Source organism: Diceros bicornis, chromosome 8, assembly GCF_020826845.1.
Source record: "Diceros bicornis minor isolate mBicDic1 chromosome 8, mDicBic1.mat.cur, whole genome shotgun sequence".
NCBI lineage: Eukaryota > Metazoa > Chordata > Mammalia > Perissodactyla > Rhinocerotidae > Diceros > Diceros bicornis.
Window position 1 is genome coordinate 10402223 of NC_080747.1, and position 23592 is coordinate 10425814.

A 23592-nucleotide genomic window follows, 5' to 3' on the forward strand; every position below is an offset into this window, starting at 1 on the left:
AGTGGGTTCATAGAGGGAAGCTACCGGCATTTCAGGCTAGACATTTCTGCGGAGTCAGGGACTGCCCTGTGCATTGTAGGACGTTTAGCATTTCCGCCCTCTTTCCTTCTACTAAATACTAGTAGTACCAAATCATCGTGATGACCAAGAACTGCTCCCATGTATTTCCAGGGCCCCATGGGGTGACATCTCCTCCCTACCTGGGTTTCAGAATCCCTAAAAGTCAAGAGGTCCAGCTGACTTCCCCACCAGGAAATTCCTTATGCAGTTTAGTATTTAGTTCCAACTTTATTAAGAGGCAGCATTTCCTCACAACCCAACTACTTAGTCCCTATAAGGTTGTGCCCAGAGCAGGAATTACTAACCCGAATAACATTGGTTTACCGTGGAGAAGACATTTTCAGGTATGCACTTCTCCTGAGCCAATCTAAAACTGTCAGTGTAAAGATCGTTAGTCAAGAAACTTGGAGCCTTGGAACCTAGTCTGGCTTCTACCCTTGACTAACTTGAAGACAAATCACTTTAGATTTTTGAGCTTTGGTTAAACTCATACATATAAATGCAAATGAGGAACTCGCATGTTCCTTTTCTCCAAGGTCCCCTCCAGATCTAACGTTCAATTCTATGGAGAGAGAGGCCATCATTGACTCATATTTGAATGTGAAAATGGAACAAATCAGGCATACCTCATATTATTTTGCCTCACTTTATTCTGCTTCCCAGATATTGTGTTTTTTACAAATTTGAGGTTTGTGGCAACCCTGTGTTGAGCAAGTCTATAGGCGCCATTTTTCCAACAGCATTTGCTCACTTCGCGTCTCCGTGTCACATTTTGGTAATTCTCGCAATATTTCAAACTTTTTCATTATTATTACATTTGTTAGGGTGATCAGTGGTCTTTGACATTACTATTATAATTGTTTTGGGGTGCCACGAACCATGCCCATATAAGATGGCGAATTTAATTGATAAATATTGTGTGTTCTGATTGCTCCAACTGGCCATTCCCGTCTCTGTCCCAATCCTCGGGCCTCCCTATTCCCCGAGAAAAAACAATATTCAAATTAGGCTAATTAATAACCCTACAATGGCCTCTAAGTGTTCAAGTGAAAGGAAGAGTCACACCTTTCTGTTTAAATCAAAAGCTAGAAACAGTTAAGCTTAGTGAGGAAGGCAGGTTGAAAGCCAAGATAGGCCAAGAATAGCTAGGCTTCTTGCACCAAACAGCCAAGTTGTGAGTGCAAAGGAAGAGTTCTTGAAGGAAATTAAAAGTGCTACTCCAGTGAACACATGAATGATAAGAAAGCGAAACAGCCTCATTGCTGAAATGGAGAAAGTTTTAGTTGTCTTGAGAGATCAAACCAGCCAGGACATTCCCTTAAGCCAAAGCCTAATCCAGAGCAAGGCCCTAACTCTCTTCAATTCTATAAAGGCTGAGAGGTGAGGAAGCTACAGAAGAAGAGTTTGAAGCTAGCAGAGGCTGGTTCATGAGGTTTAAGGCAAGAAGCCGTCTCCATAACATGAAAGTGCAAGGGGAAGCAGCAGGTGCTGACGGAGAAGCTGCAGCAAGTTCTCCAGAAGATCTAGCTAGGATAACTAATGAAGGTGGCTACACTAAACAGTGTAGATAGAACAGTCTTATACTGAAAGATGTCATCTAGGACTTTTACAGTTAAAGAAGTCAATGCTTGGCTTCAAAGCTTCAAACAAGCCAACTCTCATTAGAGGCTAATGCAGCTGGTGACTTTAAGTTGAAGCCAATTATAATTTACCATTCCAAAATTCCTAGGGCCCTTAAAAATTGTGCTAAATCTACTCTGCCTATGCTGTATAAATGGAACAAAGCCTGGATGACAGCACATCTGTTTACAACATGTTTACTGAATATCTTAAGCCCACTATTGAGACCTATTGCTTAGAAAATAAGATTCCTTCCAAAATATTACTGCTCATTGACAATACTCCCAGTCACCCAAGAGCTCTGACGGGGATGTGTACAAGATTAATGTTGTTTTCATGACTGCTAACACAACATCCATTCTGCAGTCCACAGATCACGTAGTAATTTTGACTTTCAAGTCTCAATTTAAGAAATACGTTTTGTAAGGCTATAGCTGCCATAGATAGAGATTTCTGTAATAGATCTGGGCAAAGTAAATTGAAAAACTACTGGAAAGAATTCACCATTCTAGATGCCATTAAGAACATTCGTGATTCATGGGAAGAAGTCAAAATATCAACATTAACAGGAGTTTGGAAGAAGTTGACTCCAACTCTCACGGATGACTTTCAGGGGTTCAAGACTTTAGTGGACGAAGTGACTGCAGATGTGGTGGAAATAGCAAGAGAATTAGAAGTGGAGCCTGAAGATGTGACTGAATTGCTGCAATCTCATGATAATACTTCAACAGATGAGTTGCTTCTTATGGATGAGAAAAGAAAGTGGTTTCTTGAGATGGAATCTACTCCTGGTGAAGATGCTGTGAAGATTACTGAAATGACAACAAAGGATTTAGAATGTTACATAAACTTAGTTGACAAAGCAACAGCAGGGTTTGAGAGGACTAACTCCAATTCTGAAAGAAGTTCTACTGTGGGTAAAATGCTATCAAACAGCATCGCATGCTACAGAGAAATCATTCCCAAAAGGGTCAGTCAATGTGGCAAACTTCACTGTTGTCTTATTTTAAGAAAGTGCCACAGCCACCCGAACCTTCAGCAACCACCACCTTGAACAGTAGGCAGCCATCAACATTGAGGCAAAAAGATTACAACTCACTGAAGGCTCAGATGATGGTTAGCAATTTTTAGCAATAAAGTATTTTTAAATTAAGGTATGTACATTGTTTTTTTAGACGTAATGCTACTGCACACTTAATAGACTACAGTATAGCGTAAACATAACTTTCATATGAACTGGGAAACCAAAAAATTCATGTGACTTGCTTTATTGTAGTATTTGCTTTATTGTGGTGGTCTGTAACTGAACCCGCAATATCTCCAAGGTATGCCTGTATATCTAAGACCATCTATTTAAAGAGAAGAAATGGTTTTCACAGGGAGAAATTTTAAAGTTTAGAAAAAAAAATTCTTACCACTCAAGTTTTGGGAAACATTTTATAATTTATATATAAAATCTCAGTAAGAAACCATGTAAAATGACAGAAATATCCACCTTACATTAAGAGTCCAAAAAAAAAAAAAATTCACACACACTGAATGTAAATTTTAATTACAAAACAAGAATATGAACAAAACATTTTAAAATAATCTCAATTATTTGGCAACTCATCACATCATTGCTAGAGACAAATTTGATCTTAAGAAAAGTTTAATCTTATGAAAAACTTAGGTTGGACAGTTTGCTCATATGGGAGTTAAAATATGTTTAAAAAAGAATCTGGCAGTAAAGCCAGTTTCTATCCTGAAATAACTGTGTATAAAACAACATAAAATCCTGAAGCTTGATAGAACTGAACTAATCTCAATGCATTTCTCTTTGCTGAAAAAGACAATATGGAAAGAATAGGGTAGAAGCCTTGAATAGCACAGATGAGAGGCATGAACACGGGGGGTGGGGGTGGGGGCTTCTGCTGCAGTGACGGAATGGGACTTTCCTGAACCAGAACCTCTTACGCCAGCGGGGCTGGTAGTAAAGTCATAGATGCGAGTATAATCTAAAAACAAGTCCATTCTTAAAAAAGAGTCACACCAGTGAACAGAAAAGCAATGGAGATCCTCTCTTGAGCTAAACTACTTTACTTGGATACATGCGAGAAGATTCTGCATTTCCTGCCAGATCATATTCAGATAGTTACAGGGCAGGCAGAGTCCTAAAACATTTCTACTAATGACTGCATAGCATTTAAAACCCTTTTTTTATTAAAAAAAAAATAATAAAATAAAATAAACAGATATATAGTAAAGTTCACAGATAAGTTCTCTCTGTAAAATAAATAAAGTGTTCATTGATTAGCATCATACATAGAGTAAAATACAACCTATTTTTACATGTTTATATACTGTACACAGATTCCCAGTGGGCAGCCTGGTGTCTGATGGGCCTGAGGGGTTTGCATTAGTGATGTGTCACATTGGGAAATCCCAATTTTGAATGTTAAAATATACAACTACTTTGTTTGAGTTCAGATACAAAGTAAACTTATTTTCCTTTATCTGAAATAAATGTACATAACATCTTCTATGAACAATAGTTTATAAAGCTGTTTAAAACATAACAAGAAAAAGCTTGCACCTAGGAACTTAGAGCACATGCATGTCCTTTCCCTGGTTAAAAAAAAAAAGCCTATGGCCCCCAAGGCTAGTCCATCTTCTCTCCACTGTGTTCTCGGACAAGCCAGGGGCAGCTGCGGTTAGGATTATCGCTTTGCCTTCTTCACAGGGGCTTCCTCCACTCTCTGCTGGCCTCTCGTGCGTGCCCCAGGAGGGCTGACTTCTCTCTTGCGCTTGGTTGGAGGGGAGAGCTGTGCCTTGGATCTGCAGTAAACAAAAGTCAAGGCAGTGGTGAGAGTTAAAAGAAGCTGCTTCAAATAATCTGGGAGTTCTTTAAAAAATGGAAGATTTTTGAACCTGAGAGGCAAGAAGAAAAGACCCTAGTCACGTTTATATAGGAAAAGGAGACTCTAGAAGAGCTTGCGCTAACTGGTTATCTGCTGACAGCCTCACACACGAACAGGGTGCTGGAGAGGGAGTTTGGAAGCCCGTGCTTGGGTTCCGGCTCTCTCACACTCTAGGTGATGACCTGATCAAATCAACTTTCTTCTCTGGGCCCCTGCTCTTCTATCTGTGAAATAATCAACAGCCAGGCCCCCACACATTGTCCCAAGTAGAAACAACTGGCAGGAACACAGCAAGATTGCAGCCTAAGTTTGAGCAAGTGCACCATCACGTTTCACAGCACAATAGTATAGCAAAGAGCTGGCAACGTCAGAAAAGGCACAGGACTTTTAGAAGAGCATTCTAACCAATACATATTATATACATATCTCTATCTCTTGGCTCTCTGATGCTTTCAGAATAAAGTCATCCAGAGCATAATATACAAAGCCCTTTATAATCTGCCCTCGACTTCTGCCCCATCCTGGCTCCAGTCCTGCCCCTCGTGAACATATGACATTCTCTCACATTTTCATGCTTTGGCATGTGATATTTTTTTTGAAATCACTCCACACCTCCGATCTGGCAAACCGCCTCATTTTTAAGCCCCAGTTCAAAAGCAACTCCTTTTGAGAAGCCTTCCTTTCTCATCACAGAGCAGGCTGCTCTTCCGAAATCCCATAGCACTTACCATGGTAATTTATCTGCTGTGTTTTCAACCTGCAGGTTACAGTCACATTTTAAAACAAAGTAGTAATAGAACACAATAGAAAATATCACTGGTATCACATCTATTAAGTTCAGCTCATGAAAATTTTGTTTCAGTTATAGGAATGGGAATGTGAGCACTGGTTATATGCAAGATATATTCCTATCGTGGGTTGCTGTCAAAAAAGTTTCAAAGTCATATACACATATGTTTCCCCCATTAGACAGGATGTTTCTCCAAGGCGGCTGCTGAGTTTTATTCTTTTTCCTACCTCCAGTGCCTGGTACAAAGCCTGACACATGTAAGCAAGCAGTAAATGTTATATCAATGAAGGAAAAGACTTGGAAAACTAAAATTGCAAGAGATGGAGAAATGGCACTTGACTGATATGAAGACATGTTGTGCTTATTGTTCCTTTGACAGCAAAAGTAAGCAAACTCAAATTGAGTCAAATATTGTTGTATATGATGTAGTTTCAGCATAATATTACGTACACATGTGTTGAGAATGGCTAAAAAGCAGTGTTAATAACTCATTTCAAACCGTGTCCAGGGAAATCATCAGCCAGTGAATGAATGCCTATTCACTGAACAGTTGGTGTGTGCCAGCGCTATGCTAGAAGCCACGTAGCAGAGAACAGAAGCTTTGAGTCAGAGCGCTTCCCCCTAGCTGTGTGAGCTTGGTTGGTCACTCATGCCCTTTCTTTCCACCCAGAGCACGGTCTGTGACCAGTGGCATCGGCATCATCTGAGAAATGCAGACTCTCAGGCCCCGTCCCAGATGCTGAATCAGAGGCTGCATCTTAACAAGAGTTAAGTGATTGGTCTGCGCATTCAGTTCTGAGAACTATGGATCAGACCTTTCTGAGATTCTTCCCCTCACATATAAAATAAGAATAAATATTTCACTTAACGAGGATTAAATGGGAGAAACTATGTGAAAGGTGTCTGACACTTTAGCTTGTTCCCTTTCTATAACACTGGGACAATAATGCATACGTACATTACAAGTGTGCTGTGAAGATCAAATGTGATGTGAGGTCAAAACAGCTTCTGTCTACTGTGAAGAGTCCTTTATCTTTCGATGCCTTAACGTACAGAAAGTAAGACAAGTCCCTGATTTCAAGGAAGAAGCTTATAGCTCAAAGGGAGAGAAAAAAATAATACATCTAAAGCAATGGCATATGCCATTCACAACTGCACAGCCCTGACCGCAAGTGCAACAGGAAGGAGAGGTGAGAATGGGCTGAAGCAGACAGGGAGGCATCCTGAAGAAGGTGGGTGTGAAGGACACAAGGACCTGGCTTACTGGGGGGCTGGTGGCGAGGGCACTCTTCCAGAAAGAACCAGCACAAGCAAAGGCAAGGGAGTGGTGCTCAGCACCACCTGTGGGAGCAGTAGGGTGAATCAGGCTGCGTGATGGTGCGAGCTGGGAGTGGCTGTGCCTGAAGGGGGTGCTCTACTCTGTTACATCATCGCCTCTCCATGCTCTGGCTAAAACAGACACGACTCTGGGCTGTTACCCAGAGTGGCTTGACCGTGCCACTCTGTTTAACCAAGCATTCAGATCTGTGACACTCAAGAAGAAACACGCCTTGCCTTCAGTCGTGGTGGATGGGAGTCAGCATGTAAGGCTCCCGGGTGTGCAGGAGGGCCATGGGGTGAGGCCAGACAGGCAAGGCCACCGAGACTCCTTTTGCAGCCTTTCCTCTTCCTTGTTGGGTAGGTTTCCATTTGGGAAACCAATGATCCCCAAAGACAGTTATTTGGCATGACAAAAATCTTAAAGGAACTTGGGAAGAAAGCATTACTATACCAAAAATAGTCTCTGGGGGTTAAAAATGGTTTGAATTGTAAGTAGGGACTTACCTTCCTAATGGGGGAGATTTACTAACTTTCTCGCTGGTAGATAACTTCTCTTTTGCTAATTTTTGGCAATTTCTAGGAGAAACTGTTTCTGGGCTGCCAGGTTTGGATGTTGCACGTGTAGATGGCTCGCTATGATGCTTTCTGAAACAGATTATAGAAACACTGGGCAGTGGAAGCACTGAACACTCCAGTCCCTGGGACTCTTCAGAAAGGACGAGGCTCCTCACAGGCAAGTCAGAGAATGGGGACCAAAAGCAGGAAAATGGTTGGTTTTCTGGACCATTGCTAATAGGTCGATCTTGATGTCATCCACGGCTAATTCTTTGCATGACTCTAGCCTTCCTCTTACTGTGCGGGATATTTTATTTTGATTTAGGGAAAGATGAATCTGTGAAAAATAGAAACTATATTGGCCGACAAGATAAAGATCCCAAAAGAGCTCAGCAGAGAATAAGGGGCCAAGATTAATGAAAGTACAATTCACAGAGCTAAATGTTAAGGCCTTATAACTGGGTCCAGATAGTCAAATGCACAAGTATTAGGTGAGGAAAGATCTGACTCACCAGCAAAAACACTAAGAAGGCTTTGCTGAGCTGGGGTGCAGGTCAAGGGGAGGGAACTCAGCGATGTGGATGCATGTTGAAGCCACTGTCTACAATATAAGGTGGGACAGTCCTTGTCCGGATTCATCAGCCTACACTAGGTACAGAACATTTGCTTCTTAAAGAGGAGATGGATAAATTGAGGAGAAAACAGGGATGATGAGGGTGCTCAACACAAGAGAAGACCTGGAAGCTGCCCTCGAATGTTTAAGGGAAAGTTGTACAGAGGCTCCAGGAGCGGAACTAGAACCAAGAGGAGAAACGACAGGGAAGCCAGCTTCTACTGAACAGAAGGAAGAGAATGCCAAGGAGGTGGCTTTCCCTGTCACTCATGTACACGCAAAAGCAGCAAGACCATGTCAGAGGAGCCGCTGGCGCAGTGACTGAGGCACTGATGGGTTAGCAGTACCAATCCACTGAGAACCCATCCCACCCTGAGAACCTGTGAAATTATGAAGATGTCAGAGCCCTGAAACCAATTAACCAATGCCAAGGAATCTAAACTAAAGAGAAAAGAATCCATTTGTAAATCCATATTTCCTAAAGTACATTAAGGAAGAGCATTGATAATCCAGGTGATTATAGAACTATGAGTCAAATAAGATTTATTTTTGAAGAACGAATTTTAAAAGGCAAATCTGATAGCTACTTTTAGACACTCACTCGAAAACGGCTAGAAGGCCTATGGAACTTTCTCTGAGGTGGGCCCTACTGTACTGGATGATCTTTCCATGACTGTTTAAGAGGGAGGCGGTGGTGCTGGTAGGGTGTTCTGTACCCGAATGCAGGGGTGCTGGGCTCCAGCACCCTTACCCTCTCCTCTCAGCAGGAATCTTGATTCTGTGACTTCTCTTCTATTTATCTGAGCTGCCCCACCTAAAAAACAAATATGAGACCACCACCTTACCTTTAGCCATGTGACTTCCTAAAGTCTTTTGGCTCTAAAATCTGCTACTTCGAGAAATCAAACCAGGGCATGAAATGGCTAATAATGTGTAAGTTTGGAGGAATTAGAAACAGGTTGATTTTAAGTCTTTATATAAACACCAGACACTATTACTACTATACTACGGTAAAAGGTGTTAATAAGTGATACACTTGAAATAGATGTTCCTCAACTTTGTGATTAATCTTGCGTGATGAAATTATAGAAGAGGATATCAAGATTAATAGCTTGCAAATCACATTAAAAATGGAAAATATTCTTGCTTTAGAAAAAGTTATTATTAAACTGTACAGTGACGCAACATTTCTCAAAATGTGTTATGGGGAATACTGATTTATATCAACAGGTGTAATGACACAGGTGAGAGGGTGGGGGCGTATAATCAGCAAATAATGTTTGTTTAGACAAAGTTAAACAGGTTTCTTGCTGTTAGAACTATGCCAAGCCCCTAATATTTTAATGTACACTGTGACTTACAAAGGGGAGAGAATTCACTGGCACCCCCAAAACTCATTTGACCATCATACCCTTTTCCAGAGACTTCTAGCTATACCAGGGTTTGAGAGAACATACTTTGGGAAACATATGAAAATTACCAGTTATGTAAGTCAAAAATGGTCACACATGGGCAATTTCATGTGATCAATCTATTACACAGCATTGGTTAGATGCATCTGACAACAGGGCTGGGTATACCTGCTTCCTGTCTCTCACCAGAGTTAAGCATGCTACATGTAGGGACTGTGTTATATGCATGTCTGTTTTCTCCCATGGTGCTCAGCACAATATCTGAGACATCTACTGAGGCTGACTAAATATTTGCAAAGGCATTGAATGGGTTCCACCAAACAGGTATCTAAAACCTGGCAAAGATGCTGAAGTGATCCTCAAAAATGGTTTTAGAAGGAAATCGGGTTCTCCAAGAAGAACCAAAATGTCAGAGGGCCGAGAGCATGTGCTCTCTGAAGATAAAATGAAAGGAGACAGCTTGCAGTGTGGCAGGAGTGAGTCAATGAAAAGAGAACCCCGTGGAACTCAATGTTGTTTTCTGGTGCAGAAGCTGGCAAAGGTCTTTGGAAGCTCTCTGTTGCCCCCCATTACCTCTGAGCCTCTGATCTAGTGGTGGACCTTGTGGTGGCTCCTGAGGGCTCATCCTCTTCCTCCTCTTCCTCTTCCTCATCAGACTCCTGATCCTTCTTGTCCTCAGTTGCTTCAGAAACTGATTTCTGGCGTTTTCTTTCTGGCTCTGAGGATTCTGTTCAAATAGAAGGGTAACATCTGGATTGTACAATTCCCAAAGACATTTCAGAAGGACAGAGGCATGGAGTTTAGAACATAGGATATTAGGGATTTGGAGGCAGAAGAAGTAGTTTTCCACTTCCTTTTTGTTTCAGCACTTGCAATTCACAACTGTTTAACTTAATCTCAAACACATTTGGGATAGTTTACTTAGGCAGTTCACAGCCAGCATTCATGAAAAATTCACATGTACTCAGAAAAGCATCTGGGATGTACCATTTCTGACACAGGATTAGAACCATTTCACACATATTTATGTAATATTAATACTAGCTCTACCCCATTTTTCCTCATCTAAAGAAAAACTCTTAAAAAGGTGATTCTGAAATGAGACTCTGCAATTAAGAATCTGCTAGGAACATACCAGCATCATCTGATAAAGTGAGTGAACGCTTGGGCTTCCTTCCTCTCCGACGCACACTCGCTACTGTTTTTTCTTCACTATCATCCTAGAAGCAATAAAATTAAAGTGGAAAGGGCAGTCAATCAAGCATTTAATAAGTTTATTTCTAAAGGACATATCCTAATAAGAAAATTAACACTTACATTGCTCATACTTCTCTCTTGCAGGTTAGCTGTTTCTTTATTGGACTCATCTTTAAGAAAAGGGAAATCTCTGCATTAATACTTTATTAGTGTAAAATTAAATTTCAACGGTCTGGCTTACTATCTAGGACTGTACCAGTGGTAATTAATGCACTGTTACATAGTTTATCATTATTTTGTATTAGCCAAGCAAAGTTCCAGTTGGAATACCTAGCAAAGAGCACATCAGAATGCAAATCAGGACAATGAAGTCTGCATTTTGGCTTTGTCACTAATTAGCTATGTGACCTGGGGAAATTACTTAAATTCCCTGAGCCTCAGGTTTTTCATCTGTAAGATAAGGAGTTGGGTTAGACCACCTATATGGTCCTTTTCAGCTCAAATGCTCTGAACCCAGAGAGGGAAGACAAAGGGGACACCCCAAGATGCACAGGGACTGCAAGTCAGGATTACAGACTTTATTGAAATCTCAGTGTAGTTCTATAAATACTACAATCTCATTTTATAGTTAGGAAAACGAGGCTTGAGTAACTTGATTTAAGTAATTTGTTCAGAGTCACATAACTAACAAGTAGGGTGATAGCTGGAATTCTTTTGACCCCAAATACTGACATCATGGTAATTAAAAAAGTACACATTATAAGTCTGTGTTAGGCTGTGTAAGCCTATTCTTTATGAATCTGCTTTATGTAGATGTTACAATTTTCTGAGACTGTATCTTGGTAAGAAGAATGAAGTTTAGTTCAATGCACTATTTGAAGCTAAAATTCTGGGTTGCTCGTTAGATACTCAACAACCCAAAGGTACTTCTTATTAGTGATGAAGACTGTGTAGTTGCCCTTTTCTGCAAGTTTAATATACTCAGGGAGATGGAAGAGTTAAACTAAGAAAAAGGCCAACAATGAATCCTGTCTTAAACTGGTCATCATTACCCAGATTCAGAAAACTACTGCCAAACAACACCACCCAAACATAATCACATAGCTTAAATTAGAGTCTTTAAAGGGCATTCGGGTTATAAAGATTTCTTGTTTGGATTTAAAATATTATAAAATTATGAATAAAAACTGGTTAAAAACAAACAAGCAGAATCTCCTCCCCTTTAAAAAAAAAAACACAAACCTTAATTTTTCAAGAGACAAGAAAAACTCAAGTATAATCACAAGATCACATATAGTTAAATGTTGAAAAAAATTTAAATTACATATTTGCTTTACCTTGCTATCAGTATATGGACTTTCCTGATCTGACCATACTATTTATTTGATCCAAAATAGCTATTAACATTCATGTTTTTTGCCTACATCAACCCTTTAAAACCCAGCAATGGCTCTTTCCTGCTTTTATGTAAAAAATTTTAAACCATGAAATCAATATATACACATTGTACAATTTCTAGAAATTACTGGTAATAGTAACAAATAACATGGAATGTTCTCATCATCCTACCACTCAGAACTAACCATTATCAACATTTTGGAATATTTTTTTCTCCTTGGAATGAGGACAAAAATACTTGAAACAGTTTTCTCTCTTGCATCCCGGCTCTGTAAGCGGCACAGGCTGCTTTCAAAATTCTTCTTTTGAGAACAATAGGCTCTTGAGTTGAATTCCTGTCTTGCTGATAAGAGTGCCCAGTCCCCAGGCTGATCTATTTTTTCCTTAGACATATCCAGTAAATTATGGTTTGGACAGCCAGGGCCTTCCCTATTTTGCTTTTGGCTGCCTACACTCTCCCCTCTGAAGGCTTCCCAGACTTTAAAAATAAGAATGGCTCAGATTACAGGAAAAGCCAATAGCATAGTCTCTCGTAGCTATAAGGACAACTGTTTTTACCAAGGAGGCTACTCACTTATTGAGAAACAATGAAACTCTAAAACCTTTCCCAACAGCCAGTCTCCGGTGCCCCTTCCTTAGGTCATACACAGAGCAATGCTCTAGGTACACACCTGCTTGCATTACTTTCAGTTTGCCACCAGGTGGAGATTGTTCCACCTAAATTAAAACAAACAAAAAACTGAAGTCAGCAATTTGTCCTCATCACATAGAAAGTCAATCAATAATGTAAAGAAGGTTTAGGACTTCTATTACGTAGGCAGAATATTAGGAACCTATTTTCTGCAGGTGACTAAGTATAGCAAGTAAATAGGGATGCCCATGCTTCTGAACACACTGTCTTTCCCTAAGGAGAACTGGGGCTGCCACAAGCCTCTTCCCCGCCCACCTGCTGCCACACTGGGGGACAAGCACTGGAGGTGACATGGCACAGCCCACTGTTAATATTCGCCAACCCTGGCAAACCATCTTACATGTTGGTAACTGCACTCACATGTGGCTCTTACCATCTTACATGTTGGTAACTGCACTCAAATGTGACTTTTTGGTTTTGTTGTCTTATAATAATTCTATGATATAAGCACTGCAAGCATTGTCATAGTACTTTATATCCAAGGAAACTGAGTCTCAGGAGGGTCACAGGATTGGCCCAGTGTCAGAGATCTGGGAGTAAGCGGCAGAGCTGAGGCGTGAATCCCATTTGCTCTTATTAGGTCAGTGGACATGTTTGTCTTCCTAATAATGCTGTCACTGAAATTCATGCAATGAAATCTTGCTACAATGATTTCATTGGCTATATACTTTAGGGTAACAGAGAAAGTATTAATGAGGATTTTCCTGCATTGAAATCAGTGTACATTTTATTACAAAAGGAATTCCATAGAAAGTAGTAAGATGGTGAGACACACTGGAGATTTTCATAAAGAAGCCATGATCTAAATTCATATAAAACAGATAATTTCTACATTTTAATCAAGGATGACCACAGGAGGGTAAGTCCCTAGATAATTTTTATATACTCAAACTCACAAGTGAGGATGGAATCAGCCTGAAGAACAACTAATATAATTATGTTTATATGAAGATATTAGTAGTCAAGATATTATTTAAATGGTTATTCAATGTTTTATTTAAGAAAGTCTTTTAAAGCTTTTCAAATGCTTTTAAAAAATAAAGTAGTTCAAAATACTAGATACTGCAGCATACCCTTTCCAGGTCAAGAGCAAATATCTGAAGAGTTCTCATTTTTTGCTATTACTTACAGTGATAATGCCAGTATCCGTTCTGCAGTCGTCTTCTAAAAAACGCAAAAATAAAATGTCACTTAGAAAATTAGCTTGAAAATTTCTTGTGTGTGAACTGAAAACACACCAAATACCTACTTGTTTTTAATGCTGTTTCTACAGGGTGTTTACGAGGTCTTCCTCGTTTCCTTTTAATAACTACTGGATGATCTTCCTAAGGAGGAAAGGGAAAAATAAATAATAAAAAATAATTTTATCCTCTATCATATAAATAGTTCATCTTCTCAAAAGTGAGATTTAGAGTTCTCTCCTAAGAGGTCTCAAATCCCAGCTTTGTCACTTAAAAAAATACATGACCTTGGGCTTAGTGTTTCATTTCTCTCAGGGCAGTTCCCTCACCTGATAAATATTTATAACTGTAGTAGGAATTCACGGAGTCGTGAGGATTATGAGATAATGAGGTAATGGAAGTGAGTGCTTAGTAAGTGTTAGCTTTTACTTCTGTAATAAATATGTGTGTCCATTTAAATTTGGGTTTAGTCCAAGTCACTTGTGACCAAATGTTATTAAAAAAAAAAAGGCCACTGAATTTCTCATATAGAAGTATGAGAAAAGGAAAAGAACTACTAAAAAGTTGTATCAAGACTGGCAGACTTGGCAATGGTTAACATCTGGCTGGTGTACTGGCTGCTTCCCTTGATTTATGGGCCTCTGTCTCAGGCCACTGCCATTCTGTGCCCCATTGGGCTCTGTGCAAATCTGAATGGGCCTGGAGCAGGCAGGGCTGGAAGTCTGCCTGCTCCTGCAGCCTCCCAGGAATCCCTGCCTCTGCCTCATCAAACCAGGCCCCATGTGGCACTCGCTGCAGGCCTGCTGCACAGCCTGCGGCTGCCGCTCCCATTCCGCCCTGTCCAGACTCCAGGTCAGCAGCCCCATTCTCTGATCTGGACTGGGGCCTGGCTTGGCTGGGCTAAGCTGCCAGGTCAGGAACCTGACATTGACGCTGTGGGACAACTCTGGGCAGAGCCTATGTGGCCATGACAGAAGTAGGTCTCATACAAATGTTTGGATGAAACAAAGATGAAGAGAACAAAATTAATCAAAATGACACTGATAAAATGCACTGTATGAAATGGTGTCCCACTGAACCAGAAAAAAAGAACTACTTCAAAAATACTTACGAAAAACTTTAGGTAACAGCACTTAACACATTTTATTTGTTTTTAGTACTTTAAATCTGAACAAATAAATACGGAAAACATTTCTCACCTCCTGGGATTTTACGTTGTCATCATCATTCTGCTCTGTCTTTTCGCCAGTAGCTTCACTGCTGCTATATTCATCTGCAGAAATGGCAGAGCTGAGTTCACTCCTCATCACCATGACACCTATCAAGGTAGCCTACACAGTCCCAGTCACACATGCACACACATTCCATTCTCAGCCTATGCCACCTGTCAATAAGCTGGAGTCTGGTTAACTGACAAGAGGCACGCTTTGGGTAGAATAGGATCCAAATTAAACATGACTCGAAGTCCTATTAATATCAAGTGTGAGTGTACTGTATTATAAAGGGAGGCAAAGGAGCAGGCTGCAGTTTCAGCTGGCGAGGCCTGGTGAGAGATGCTAACTGCTTTGAAGGACTGGTCTCCTCTCAAAACAATTCATCTAAGTAGATGTATTACTCACCTTTTTCTTCTATGGCCCTTGAAGCAGTGCTGTTTGTCTTAGAACTTGTTTTAGATAATTGTTCCAAATCGCCAGAGTTCTCTTCCTATAGAGAAGTTGAACAAGTCAAGAAGCTTCTTTTTCAAACTTAACCCTGCCTCCATTTATCCTCCTCAAAGTTTTCCTTTCCATTTCAAACACAATTTCCTAGCGATCTTTTAGCAGTTTATTGGAAACATTTTAAAAAGTAACTATTTTTGCTGCTAGTGAGACTATACAAAAAGATACAAATTCTCAAGGCAGAAAAGCATGAGATAAGGTTCAACTATAAAGCAACAAAGCCATTACTTTCTTCCCTGCAAAAGCAAAATCACTCTTCTCCTCCCTCATCCTGGACTTTATCTTTTTGAGAGAAACTCCAAAGAAAGAATGGATAGGAATTTGCAACAGATTTTTTCGTTGGGTGGTGGCGGGGAGTGATTGGGGGGAAGGGATAAAGTGGAAGGTGCCAAAGAGAATTCTGGGTACCCAGCTGGGCTGATTTAGAGCAATGATCTCTCAGTGGTTATATTATTCATCCTTAGTTGCAAAAAAGTTTTGAGGACAAAGTACCAAAATGTTTATACTATAATACTAACATAATATATAAACAAAAATATATAAACTTAAAATTAGAGTACTGCTTTATAATACTGAAAATCTATATATGCGATCTTTAAATAAAAATGGTTACATTTAGAGTTTACTTAAATTTAACATTAAAGATACCCTTCAATCTGCTTCTCTCTGAATTTAGGAGTACTGTCTCAGCATTCTTGTTCTGAACCTAGCAGGGGGAGGGATGGGCTTAAAAACCTGTTTCTTTCCTTGGCCATGACCAATTGAAATTCATGACGATATGTGACTTTACCTCTTTGGTTGTTAAAATTCTTTTACTCCTTTTTATTTAGTTCATCAGTTATTGGGGGAGAAAAGAGACTTTAAACTGGTTTTAGTGAGATGGAAGTCAGCTGCATATACTTTTATAAGCTGACTTAAATACTTTTGGAACAAGGTGGAAAAAAATAAATTAGGGAAAGAGACAGAATGAGGAAATGGAGCTAGTTTGGCACAGACAATGAGAAGTACTGAGTCTCAGAAATGGAAGAATACCCAAGAAGAGTTATCTACCAGGAAATGGAGAAATCTGGGCCTAGAACAAAAGAAAGGGCAGGGGCTGAAATAAAAATTTGTGAACTGCTTCCCTGAGTCATAAGACGAAAACAAGACCATAGGGGAAAAAGGCAATGAGTGAGGCCCATCCTTGGACTACCTATATTTTAGGGGCAGGAGGTAAGACAGAGAGATGGCAGAATACTAAAATTTTAAAATAATATGTATCACTATATTTCATTGTTTTGGTGCAAGTATACCTGTAATAAAGCATATTACACTCTGGAAGAAAGCACCTAGAAACCTAAAGAAGTCAATAATATGACTGAACAAAAACCTAAGCAATGATCATATCTAAACTGGACTATTAATATAATCTTATAGTTTAAGATTATAAAGTGCAACATCTGTGTTTTTTGAGAAAGTCTAAAAAATATACACCTTTTATAATAAAGTGATTATTATTAGAGATAAATAAAGTAAAAGGGATACTGGAACAAAAAATATACAAGTATTCACAGTGATGTAATTAGGTTACCCCTACAACTTAAAATTAATATGTGGAAAAAATACCTTTGTGTCTTGCAGTTCAGTTTCAGAACACAGCCTTGGTGCTGTTTCTATTTTGGAATCGAGGACATCTGGATTATCATCTGTAAATCAGTTTGGACAGAATCACAAAGGAATAAAAGCTAAATGAAAAATGAAATGCATAGTTCTATTTTAAGACAGTTTAAGACTTCTCTCTTAGGCTTGTGACACAGTGAAGTCAAAGTTATTCTAAAAGTATTTATAATGTCATGTGATTTGAGCATGGAACACGGGCCTTGGCCCTACAAAGCCAAAAAATAAAAAATAAAATAAAGAATCCACAAATGCCCAAATGACAACAACAAAGCAGCAGGTTCCATGGAAAGGGCTCAGGGCATACAGAGTTCCCACAGATACTTTTAAGTTACTGAGGGGCCGGCCCCATGGCTTAGCGGTTAAGTGCGTGCACTCCGCTACTGGTGGCCCGGGGTTCGGATCCCGGGCGCGCACCGACACACTGCTTCTCCGGCCATGCTGAGGCCACATCTCACGTATAGCAACTAGAAGGATGTGCAACTATGACATACAACTATCTACTGGGGCTTTGGGGAAAAAAAAGAGGAGGATTGGCCAGTCTTCCTCAGCAAAAAGAGGAGGATTGACATGGATGTTAGCTCAGGGCTGATCTTCCTCACACACACACAAAAAAGTTACTGAATGGGTCACCAGCTAAGAGATATAGCTTAATGATTAAGATCATGGGCTTGGGAATCAGATTTACCTGGTGGAGATAAAGCCACAGTCTATCAGAATCTTAATCTCTTTATTTATAAAATGGCAATAATACCCAACTCACACAGTTATTGTGAATGTGTATAAAGTACCATGCATAGTGCCTAGAGTATGAACTCAATAATTATAAAATAATCACGTTCTTAACCATAAAAGGAAAGTATTTAACTCTCCATTCTTTCTCACGTATTTATTGAATTTGTACTTTGTATCAGGTAGTAAAGTATAAAAGTCTCTGCACTGTCCAATATGGTAGCCACTACCCACATGAGGCTATCAAAATTTAAATTAATTAAAATTAAATACAATTAAAAATTCAGTCTTTCATTCACACTGACCACATTCAAGTGCTCAACAGTCACACACGGCTGGTTGCTACTATACTAGACAAAACATTTCCATCACGACAGCAAATTCTACTGGACGGCACTAGTATAGACCATGAGAAAATCCACAATATGAAGCACAAAGGGGCTATTACATGTACCTTTACTATAGTGCTTTGCTAGCTCTGCAGGGCATCTGTTCACGATATAAAATAAGGAAATTTGTGGTACCTGGCTAGGTCCCAGGCCCAGGTTGCAGAGGGAGCCTGGGTTTGTGTGAGTTCCAGGGGTTGGGTCTTCCCCAAGGAACAATCTAATTTCTAGATCAAGTCCAGAAAAGATGCTGAAGATGTTAAGCCAGTCTGGAAACAAACTAGACTCAAGAGTTGTAAAGTAAACAAATACTACCCTCAAGAATTTTCTATGTTATTGGCCCACTATTTTGGATGTGAAAATAATATGATTTTCAAAGATGTCTAAAACAGGAACACATATATTCTAAATACCCAGTTCATCTTCTGAAGAGGGGTAATGCTTCTTTCTTTTTCTTTTAGGCATGTGCCTTTCTTCCTCTTCAACCTGGAATTAAGAATGACTATATTAAAAGCAATAGAATTTGGATCCAAGTCAACTGAAATGAGGGCATGTTATATTAGCTTCTAGTCTTTGGAATAAGTTTTTATATAAATTAGAAGAAATCTAGGGGCTGGCCCCATGGCATAGCGGTTAAGTGCACGCACTCCGTTGCTGGTGGCCCGGGTTCGGATCCCGGGCGCTCACCGATGTACTACTTGTAAGGCCATGCTGTGGTGGCATATCCCATATAAAGTGGAGGAAGATGGGCACAGATGTTAGCCCAGGGCCAGTCTTCCTCAGCAAAAAAGAGGACTGGCATGGGTGTTAGCTCAAGGCTGATCTTCCTCACAAAAAAAAAAAAAAAAGAAGAAGAAATCTAGAATAACACTTTTGGCATTCAGATTTGGATTAGACTCCTTTTGTAAGCTTGAGTTCTTTTTTTTGGATTGAATATAAATCCATCCAGAATACCCAAATCTGTTTCTGGTTACCTACTGTATTTCCACAATTCTAAAATACATAAAAAAAAATATTTCTCCTTTTACCATCTCTGAAGTCAAGCTATGTCTTACAATCAATGGCACGTTAAAATTAATTAGTAGTGTTTTCCTCCTCTCTTAGTGGCCCATTAAAGTGCCATTAAATGCAGTATATGAAAAGTATTCTTCACTGTACAAGGACATGTACAAATAATCCTAGGACCTGCCAAATTACCTAAACGTTACAAGAGCACAAACAGATAAAAGTGATATGGAGAACTCTTAATACATCCCTTTAATTTTTAACATATACAAAGAAGTAAAGCCTTTGTGCACAGGTGAAAGCACTATGTATAAAACATGAAATACCTGAGGAGTTTCTTAGGAAAACTCACCTCTTTAAGATTTGCTTCAACACTATAACCTCTTATGGCTTCTGTGTTGTCTTTTCTACCATTGGATATCTCTGAGTAATAAACAGAAAAAAGAAAAAAATCCTTTAAGTACGTATTCATTCTAATACTTATTTTAGGGGTATGTGTGGCAGGGAGAAGGAAAAGAGGGAAGAACGCTTCACTAATGATTGTGACAGCATCCTCACAACTATGTTAGGTAAGTTCCATGATTTCCATTTCTAGATGTGAGTAAATGGGACTCAAGGAGGGGGACGATCACCGGACTTTACACAGCAGACTTCAAAGCCATCTCTCCCAGTCATGCAGCAGTACAGTATGAAGAAGCATCCAAGGAAAACAAGTAGATATCGTTTCATAGTCACCAGATTAGCAAACATTCAATACCAAAAGTCCAACAATACCAAATAATGGGAGAAGGCATGGAGCGACAATTGGTATGCCACCTGGGGACAATTTGGCACATTCAGTAAAGTTGAAGAGCATCATGGCAGAGTGAGCTTCCCCCACTGAACTCTCCCCCTCTAAGACACAAGAAAAAAGGACATTCACATTCCAACAGAAGCTAATCCTACTACACAGGGGACGTCTGAAGCACCCAGGCAGCTGTACACCCAAGGACTGAGGTGCTGGAATTCCCAGAGGAAGTGGAAGGAGGTAAGAGGAGCTCCCTTCCTTCCCCAAGGACTGCCACCCAGAGACTGAGACCACTCGGCTCTTGGGGTGGGGGTGGGGCTCACTGTGTGAAAATGGGCACTCTCCAAGACCTCTCCCGTGGGGATCCCCCTATGGAGGGAACAGAACTGTTGCGAGGGTACTTTCAACAAGTTAGCCCCTCAGGAGAGCAGAGAGCGACAGCGAGGTGAGAAACCTCTGAGACAGAGGAGGTGAAAGTAAGCGCCCCTCCCCGACCCTGCCTGCCCGACCAGCGCTTCAGCACAGCGGTGCTCCAGCTCACTCCCGTCCCCAGAGGCAGCGGCCCCCAGGGGCCAGGGCCCCACCAGCAGGGGCAGCGTGACTGCGCCCCACCCCCACAGGCAGCAGCCCCCAGGTGCCTGGTCCTGACCTGCAGCGGGGTGAGCCTGCACCCCCACATGAGGCAGCGGCAGCTCAGGCCCCACCACACCACAGCCCCAGCCGCTCCGGCTGGACCAAGCCATGGCCCCAGCTGCCCCGGCTCCACTGTGCCACGGCCCCAGCTCCTTTGGCTCGACTGTGCCCCGGGCAAAGCTCCTTCAGCTCGACCACACTCCCCCTACCCCAGCTCCAGCTGCTTCAGTTTGGCTTGTGCTCAGGCTCCAGCTGACTTGGCACCAGCAACTTTGGCCCATTGCACTCCATTTCCAGCTTCTTCTGCCCAGTGGCACTCCAGCTCCTCCTTCTTCAGCCCAGCGCATTCCAATTCCAGCTTCTTTGGCCCAGCAGCACTCCAAGCTCCAACTTCTTTGGCCCAGCAGTGCTCCAGCTCCTCCTTCTTCTGCCCAGCGGTGCTCCAGCTCCAGCTTCTTTGGCCCAGCAGCACTCTACCTCCTCCTTCTTCGGCCCACCGCACTCCAGTTCCAGCTTCTTTGGCCCAGCACACACCAGTTCCAGCTTCTTTAACTCAGCGGAGCTCCAGCTTCTGCTTCTTTGGCCCAGCGGCATTTCAGCTGCAGCTGCTTCAACCCACATGCACCGGAGCCCCAGCTGCTTCGGCCTAGCTGCACTCCGGTCTCAGCTGTTCCCACGCTTTACCCAGCAGCCTCCACTCAGCTGCCCCTCGGATCAGCCAGGGGCTGATGAGAGTGCCCACGGATTGAGGCAGGCCAGAATACACAGCCCTTGACCCCCACCCAGAGGCAGCAAGAGGAAACCACGACCATATATTTTCACTATGAGGAAAAGTAAGCCAACACCGACAGGTGTTATGCAAAAATATATTAAATCTCCAGACCAAAAGGAAAATAACAAGCACCCAGAAGTCAACCCGGAAAGCACAGAAATGTATCACCTCAATGACAGAGAATTCAAAATAGCCATCACAAAAAAGCTTAATGAAATGCAAGTAAAGTTGAAGAGGTGCCTATCAACCCAGCAATTCCACACCTAGAGTTCTAGGTATACTACACATGCACTGGGAAATAGATATAAGATCACGCATGGTAGCACTCTTTGTAATTGGAAAAATTTGCAAAAAACCTAAAAGTCCACCAACAAAAGAAGCAAAGAAAATAACTGGTATAGTTACACAATGGAATATAAAAATATAAACAGCAATTGAAATAAAGAAACTAGAGTTATATACATATCAACATGACAAAATTTCAGAACACAATGCTGAATGAACAAATAAGGTGGAGACAGTTCTATAATGTGACAGCCTTTCCCTAAAGCATGCAACATAATACTACATATTGTTTACGGACATATAGTACATGCAGAATAGTGGTTCCCTTTGGAGTGGGATAAAAGGGACAGAGATTGGGACTGGGGAGGAATATAATGTGGATTCAACTATATCTGTAACATTTTAAAAAAAGCATATGCAGCATATACACTACAATTAAGATATGACAAAACTAGGTGATGGGTACATGGGTGTTTATTATGATTGCTGCTTTACTTTGGTTTGAAATATGGTATAACACATTATGAAAATAACTGTATAGGGGATTAAGACCTCTTTCCCCATTCTTGGAATAGGGAATCAACAAACTCAGTAGAAACCAACAAAATTCTATGTTCTGTTTGAGAAGAGAGTTGTCCTTCTGGAGTTTGCAGCCTCCACATGTTGTGTGGAATAAGGTCTGACCTCTGGAAGAAGACCCACATAAATGTGACATCTCTGATCTGTTACCAAATTGCGATTGCCTGTCAGAAGTTAACACAGTTAAGTACTTAGCACAGAACTTCTCCTATGGCACAAACCACAGGGGACTACACATTTTCTATTCACATTGAATTGAGTCCACTGTGAGGTTATTGGCCAAGTTCTAGTAGCTATTTAAGGCGAAGCACCACTTATAAGCTGCGTGGCCTTGAACAAGCCACTGGATCTCTCTAAGTCTCAGTTCCTCAACTACAGATGTGATGCTGTTAACACTTACCTGACTGGATTATATGGATTAAATGAGAAAAAAATCTGCCAAGTAATTAGCATAGGGCCTGGCACATAGAAGGTATTCAACAAATATAATTATAATTAATATTCAAATTACTACTATGAAATTTATTAACTTACCTTCTTTGTCATGAGATCTGCTATGAATTTCTTCATTTGTTCTTGAGCCTGAATTTTCGACCTAAACATACAATAGAAAAGGTTATTTATGGATAATCAAAGACTTGAAGGCAGAAAAAAAATAAAGGTGGTAATTTACATAATCTGGTTCTGAGAATGCTGAAAGGAACTAGAATACATGTTCTTTTTAATTTCATCTCGAAGGTCAAGTGCATAGAGCATCTTCCTTTCGAAGTTTTGGTTTAACAAATTAGCATCCCACTGTGTTTATTCCCCTTATCTTTAAAATGGTTATGGCAAAAGAGCAAGAAATGAGAGAAAAATTTTCTGAATTCTGTGAATTCTCTTCCCATGCAATAATCCCTCATGATTTTCTTTTTTCTTTACTTAAAAATGCTGAAGGATTCTGTCATAAGATTTCCCTTTGGCAAATCTTCTTAATTGTACTTTTTTTTTTTTTTTTTTTTACTGAGGGGAAGTCTCAGAATATCCTACAACATTCTAAATTCTAGGTACAGAATTTCATGCATATTTGGGAAGGACGGTTATGCTCGGATGGAGAAAAGGCAGCTGCTGGGGATTTGAGGAACTGAGGTAGGATGGAGCATGTGCCGGGGGACTGTGCAATCGCCTCGGCTGGCACTGGAGGTTTCAGCCACATTTAGAATCCTTTTAACTTCTGGAGGGTAAACCTGGACCAAACCAAGTGGGTTTTTCTCTTCCTTCTTACTCTTCAAACTGTGTGAGTTTCTAGCTACAAAATGGAGG

General features: G+C 40.7%; 1 protein-coding gene across 4 annotated transcripts in view; it reads right to left on the reverse strand.

The window, feature by feature from the left end:
- Positions 1–3886: 3886 nt before the first annotated feature.
- BOD1L1 (biorientation of chromosomes in cell division 1 like 1) overlaps positions 3887–23592 on the reverse strand; it is a 54277-nt gene continuing 34571 nt past the window's right edge. For 2 of the 4 annotated variants that reach the window (XM_058546740.1, XM_058546741.1), the window contains exons 14-27: positions 22825–22885; positions 19587–19657; positions 18643–18715; positions 17061–17140; positions 15357–15441; positions 14937–15010; positions 13806–13881; positions 13686–13720; positions 12537–12582; positions 10588–10637; positions 10406–10490; positions 9844–9997; positions 7195–7335; positions 3887–4497 (exon numbers count right to left, since the gene is read on the reverse strand). In XM_058546740.1, coding sequence (XP_058402723.1) covers positions 4380–4497; positions 7195–7335; positions 9844–9997; positions 10406–10490; positions 10588–10637; positions 12537–12582; positions 13686–13720; positions 13806–13881; positions 14937–15010; positions 15357–15441; positions 17061–17140; positions 18643–18715; positions 19587–19657; positions 22825–22885 — 1149 coding nt within the window. In that variant the 3' untranslated portion in view covers positions 3887–4379. Of the gene's footprint in view, positions 4498–7194; positions 7336–8459; positions 8673–9843; positions 9998–10405; positions 10491–10587; positions 10638–12536; positions 12583–13685; positions 13721–13805; positions 13882–14936; positions 15011–15356; positions 15442–17060; positions 17141–18642; positions 18716–19586; positions 19658–22824; positions 22886–23592 lie in introns of those variants that run through there. The other 2 variants (XR_009220929.1, XM_058546742.1) reach the window with 2 other exon arrangements.